The 6,195-nt window shown below is 44.8% G+C and overlaps 1 protein-coding gene and 1 long non-coding RNA gene across 2 annotated transcripts in view; one reads left to right on the forward strand and one right to left on the reverse strand.

The window, feature by feature from the left end:
* The first annotated feature begins 81 nt into the window (after positions 1-81).
* Positions 82-6,195, forward strand: part of LOC307200365 — a 33,467-nt gene continuing 27,353 nt past the window's right edge. Inside the window, exon 1 of the long non-coding RNA XR_013832381.1 lies at positions 82-142. This is a non-coding gene — a long non-coding RNA (uncharacterized lncRNA). The remainder of the gene's footprint in view (positions 143-6,195) is intronic.
* Positions 2,246-6,195, reverse strand: part of FTSJ3 (FtsJ RNA 2'-O-methyltransferase 3) — a 53,170-nt gene continuing 49,220 nt past the window's right edge. The window contains exon 21 of the mRNA XM_079948705.1: positions 2,246-3,080. Within this exon, the coding sequence (XP_079804831.1) occupies positions 2,882-3,080 (199 nt within the window). The 3' untranslated portion in view covers positions 2,246-2,881. The remainder of the gene's footprint in view (positions 3,081-6,195) is intronic.

Here is a 6,195-nt window from a genome sequence, read left to right on the forward strand (position 1 = left end):
TTTGTTTTTGTTTTTGTTTTTGTTATAAAAAGTGAAAACCTAATAAAAATTTTATAAAAATAAAAATAAAGAGCTCAATGTGATATATAAGATTCTTCCCTTCTCCATTTTATCCCCACAAGAAACCTATGGTGTAGGTTAGGCTGGGAGAGGGGTGACTAGCTCAAGATCAGCCAGTGAGCTTCATGACTAAGTTGGGATTTGAACACATCCTAATCCAACACCCTAATCTTCTCCTATATTCAGGAACTGCTATTGCCCTGTAACTTCAAAGAGCAAGATGTGGAGTCCTTCTCTCTCCAGATTTTGTTCTTTCATATATGTATATGGTTTTACAATTTAATATTCAGTCAAATAACAAAATATAACATTTATCATATGTCAGGGAACTGCCATCGGAGCCTAGGGTGGTGGCAAGGCTCCCAGATGCTGGAGAGGGAACCAGCAGGGAGAGAGAGAGAGCTTCCGCTGAGGAAGGAGAGGAGGAGGGGGCGTCGGAGGGAAGGCTCAGGGACGCTTCCAGCGAGACCAGTGGAGAGAGCTCAGGACCTCCCCTTGGGACGCCCACTCTGCGCAGAAAGCTTTCGCGCAGGGAATCTAGGCGAAGACTCACTGTCAAGGAGCTTTTATGTTGGAAGAAATTCAGGAAACGCCCACTGACGGATTCTGCCAGTGATTAAGACAGCCACGAAGTAAGGGCTGTCCGGTTAGGGAAAGTTTTAAGCCAACTACTCAGCTTGGAGCGGTTCTGCGCTTACGCACAAGCAACCCCTTATCCCATTACATCATATAAAAGAAAAAACCCCTCTCCATCACTTCCCTCAACATCCCCTTCTGGATCTTTAAATATTTACTACTTCTGTTTAATTGTTATCTTGTTTTTATGATCTTGTATCTGAATGCTCTAAAATTCTTATCATTTTTATACCAAATTTTCATAATTGCATCTTACACTCAATTACATTCCATATTATTGTTTCTTGACCTTTAAACTTGTTTTCTTGCTTGTAAGTGTTTAATCAAACCCTGCTAGTGAGTCCATTTCTTTACAGTATTTCTGTAAATACAATATAAAAGGTTCCCAGTCTTTTTTAAAATCTTCATTGACATTGTTTTTGATTCTTTTTGTAACTTTTGCCATTTCTGCATATTCCATAAGTTTGACTTGCCATTCTTCTTTCGTTGGTATGTTGTCATTTTTCCATTTTTGGGCTAGGAGAATCCTAGCCGCCGTTGTTGCATACATAAACAACTTCTTCCGCTCTTTTGCTACTTCCTTTCCTATTATACCTAACAGAAATGCTTCTGGTTTTTTAACAAAAGTTGTTTTAAACATCTTCTTCAAATCATTATATGTCATTTACCAGGGTTTTTTTATTACTTTAGAATTCTACCACATATGACAAAACATACCTTCTTTCTCTTTACACTTCCAGCACTTATTGGAACTAGTTGTATACCTTTTTGCAACTTTAACAGGAGTTAAATACCATCGCTACATCATTTTCATATACTTCTCTTTCAAAGTTGTACAGGCAGTAAATTTTAATTCGACTTTCCATTATTTTCCCCAGTCTTTCATTTGAATATTGTGTCCCAAATCTTGTGCCCATTTAATCATAACACATTTGACCTCGTCATCTTTGGTTTCCCATTCCAACAATAAATTATACATTTTCTTCAATATCAGATTTTGTCATTCAAAATCATAACAAATGGATTCTACCATCCTTATTTATGAACTTGACCTGAATGCATCAGGTGAACACAACCTGTTTTGAGATTTGCCACATCCAATCATCTGCCCAGATGTTGCAGCAGTCCAAGGTGCCTGAATGACATAAGCTGAAACTTCCTGCAAGGTTAAGCCTGCTTCGCCCTCATCGGAAGATCTCTTAGCTGAGCATGGGAGGTGGCGTCTGGATTTGAACCTGAAGCAAACGGGCAGGAGATTGCCCAACTTTGCATGCCAATGGAGATTTCAGTCTGGTGCCAATGACGTGAGTGAAAGGTGGAAGTGGCAAGTATGACCATCCCTGCTAGGGAAAGCTGTGAAACTATTCTAGAAATGCAGAGCAAATGTGGGAATTAGGGAAGCACAGCCAGAGACTTCAAAATCTGCACGTGGAATCAGTTTTTAATTGCTATAATCTGACCTGGGGCCTGCTGGTAAAGGACATGTAAACAAAGATCTATGATAATAATGGGACACAAGTTCCCCACGCCTGCTTTAAAGCCCCTGAATAGCTTGATCCGTTAAGGAACCTACTCCCAACATGCCTGGGATCTTGTGCCATACCTTTTTAAATGGGAAAGTCAATCCTATGAACAATGGGGAGAGGGATGTTTGTCTTTGATGCAATACAAGGAACACCCTATGACTCTGAAAGGAAATATATCTGCGCCCACTGCGTAATTCACTATTCAACCAAAGTTTCGTAGCTCTGGCCTGGAGGGCTTTTGTTGTCATTAAAGGATTCCATATCTGTTAAGTATCCCAGTTTACTGTAGCACTGCTGACAAGAAAAATAAAAGCAGCCAGAGAATAGTCGGAGTTAGTTTAATAACCAAACATGCAGGGCAGACACCTTGAAGAGAGGTAATTCATGAAGAGGCCTCTCCACAGACACGCCTGGTGAGCTGCAAGTGGGACAGGATAGCAAGAAAATGCGCCCAGGCAACGTTGTCCCAATGCACATACAGCTCATGCCACCAGCCACCAAACCAAGCGCCAGGAATTCTGAAATTCTATGTGACATCTCAACAAGCCTGGTCAGCTGCTGCTTGGAGACTCCTGGGGCACAGTTCGAGATTCTGACATGTTCAAGGGTGGTAAGAGGCATGCTTGCTTAGCAACCACGAAGCGGCAGGACAAAATGATTCACTTCTTCCACTGCTGGTGTTTTGGCTTCTGCTCCTTGCGTTTCTGGGCTCTCCTGTCCTTCTTGAGGCGGCTGTCCACCACTTTGAAGTGGCCCTTGACTCCGGCAGGGTGCCGGACCTTCCGCCCAGCACCCTTTTTGGTCACAAGGTAGGTCACCTGCCGTTTCTCCTTGCCTATCCCTGCCTTCTTGTAAATGCTGTTGTTGGGGGGGGGGGGCACAGGGAAAGTAGGGAGTTATGAGCAAAAGGCTTCTCTTCGGAATCTCTCATCAAACCCAATCCTGCCACCTCCTGAGGAGAAACACCCCTACCACAAGGCCCTTGACCTGCCTTAGCAACCACTTTCCTGTCACCCCTAACCTTCATTTCCAAAGGAACCCTGGCCTACTGCTCCAAAGTCTCTCATGATTATTGAGCTGCTGTTTTACTTAATCAATTCATATCCTGGCCTTCCTGCGAAATAGGGAGGTTGCCCTGTCTCCCTGTCTTCTCCTCACAAGAAGCCAGTGAGGCAGTGACTGTCCCAGGGTCACCCAGCAAGCTTCATGGCTAGAATATGGTGGCTAGGTTGCTTTGGGGGGCGAAGTACTGCCATCACATAATACACCTCGCTTGTGTGATTTGCACTGGCTGCCAATTCTCCACTGGGTCAAGATAAAGGTAGAGGTGGAGCAAGGAGTGTGTGGTGGTGGCGGTCTGCCCCAGGTGTCATCCTGAGGGTGGTGTGACATTCAGCGCACTGCCCACCCGGCACCTGCGACTCCCAAGCGTACCCCGAGCAAAGTGGCACTGGCAAAGCGGCGCAGCTCATCCTCTCCACTGCCTGCCTACCTGCCTCCTCCAGCTTGGAGCGCAGTGCAACAGCACAGAGGCAGGCAGGCAGGGGAGAGGAGGGGAAGGATGCAGGTGAGCAAACAACGGAGGGGGGCGGGAAGGGGAGAGGAAGGAAGCGGGATCAGTGGATGCGCCTTTCATTCTGCCTGGAACTTCTCTATCTGAGCTGGCTCCCTGCCTGTTACATTATGTGTGGGGAAACCCGCGTGGGGTTCCTCTCTGTGTAAAGTCTTCAAGCTGTCCCTGCGCGCGCCTGACAAATCTGCCCCATTGCCTTTCCGCTCGTCAAAAATTATCTCCCCCCCCCCCACCTCCAGTCTCCGTTGTTGTGTGTCCTGGCTGAGGGTGAAAACAGAAGACGGGGGTTGAAAGTACTGGCTGCAATCCTATCCTCACCTGGGAGTAAGTCCCCTTGAACTCAGAAGGGCTCGCTTCTGATTCAACATGTATAGGCTTGTAAACTGTAGCTTGTTTCAGCTGCCACATCAAGCCAGAAAATCCCGTGAGAACTGCCATAAATCACACAACAAACACTTTTAAACAAATTGCTGTTTTAATATCGTGTATGGGGGGGCACATAGAAACAGGTCCCTGAAAAATTAAAATGAAAGGCAACCTTGTCTCATGAAGAACCTGAGAACAAGGAGACCAAAACCAGCAATTTAAAAATTAATGTAATTGTAATAATAATAAACTATTATTTCTAGTTTGTCATATATCTACCAATTCCAGAAGATGCTGCTTCCCAATCAGTGTTATAGTCTTTCAACCATTGCAAATGGATTTGGACTTTCAGGCTTTTCTTCATCACTTAGCCTTAGCCAAAGGGCAGTTTTATATTTGCACATCGGACTAGATTCAAGTAATGAAACCTGCTAGCAGAAGCCTGTACAGGACTTCCACTAGTGCAGTGAGTTTCCCCTCCTGTCTCTTTCCCCTGTCCCTCAAGTTGGCTAGGAGATGGGGGTAGGAAGTGTGTGGAAGTAAAAGAAGGGGAATTGCTCCTTCTGGAAAGCTGAAATGCTCACACTGACAAAACTACTACCATAGCAAAGATAAGATAAAAGGTAATGGACCCCTGGACGATTAAGTCCAGTCAAAGGCGACCATGGGGTGCAGTGCTTATCTTGCTTCAGGCCAAGGGAGCCACCCTTTGCCTTCCCGCCGCAGCGGTAACTATTTATCTACTTGATTGCATTGGTGTGCTTTCGAACTGCTAGGTTGGCAGAAGCTGGGACAGAGCAAGGGAGCTCACTCCGTTGTGGGGATTTGAACCGCCAACCTACCAATTGGCAAGCCCAAGAGGCTCAGTGGTTTAGACCACAGTGCTACCCGTGTCCCTACTACCATAGCACTATGTTGACAGGGGCTCTATGCCTTAATACAGGGCTGGCCCTCCAGATATTGGATACCCAACTCCCATAAATCCTAACCAACATGGCCAATAGTTAGGGATGCTGGCAGTTGTAGTTCAGCAACATCAGGAGGGCTATGCCCTGTCATGCAGATATTAAAAGGCACAGAGAAAAAGCTGGCCATCCTTGAAGCACAATTTAAATATGTGTATGTGTATGTGTTTGATTATGACTTACCTCCAAAGGTTTCGAAATGTAGCAGGTATTAGATTGAAATGAAATGTATGCAATTGGAGCACATCAGCATAGCCTGCATCCCAGGACTCAGTAAGCCACTGTGACCAGATTGCAAAGGTCTTCATGGGTAAAATCACTCACATCTGTCCCAATTTGGACACCACATTAACAGTAGTTTCAGATTTACTTTCTGGTTTGTATGAGGATGTGGACAGGATAAAGTATTTAAGGCAATCACCTGCACACTTAACCCTCACCCATCAGATGATTATGCTGGCCAAGCGGATAAGAAAAGTGTGTGCCAATGGGCTATGGTACCTTCAGTGGGTGAATAGTTCTACCAGAAAACTGTTGAAGAACATGGTTGTAAGATTGTTGAAAGGACCCTGTCTGAACTCACCATATTGGATAATTTCTGGCTAGTCTTGGGGGCAAGCATGCAATGGTGTCTTCCTGCCAAAGGTTTGTGCAGGATCAAGATAAATTTCAATTTGACTTCTAGCCTGACTTTGGTACTGAAATGGATTTGGTGGTTCCCAACTCTTTTTTTGCCCTCAAACCACTTTAATATTGCTTGACAGGCTACTTAATGATTTTTTTGCCTGTTGTAGCAATTATAATGTGCTGTGCTAGATGCTGTATGATTTTTAATTTTACCAACACTGCATAGACCACCTGAATGAAGCTCACAGGCCACAGTTTGGTTACTGCTCTAGACAATCTACCCTAGGAACTAGACCCAGGGAGTCTTTTCTCTGGTGGTCTGCTGGACCATTCAACAGCTCTCAGTACTATCCATCACAATATGGTTCTCATGGACCTGCCTGGGATAGACTCTGCTTGTTTTCAGTGGTTTCAACCCTTCATGGAAACACACAGTTCTGAA

This window comes from Podarcis cretensis (assembly GCF_951804945.1).
Source record: "Podarcis cretensis genome assembly, chromosome: 13".
NCBI classification, from domain to species: Eukaryota; Metazoa; Chordata; class Lepidosauria; order Squamata; family Lacertidae; genus Podarcis; species Podarcis cretensis.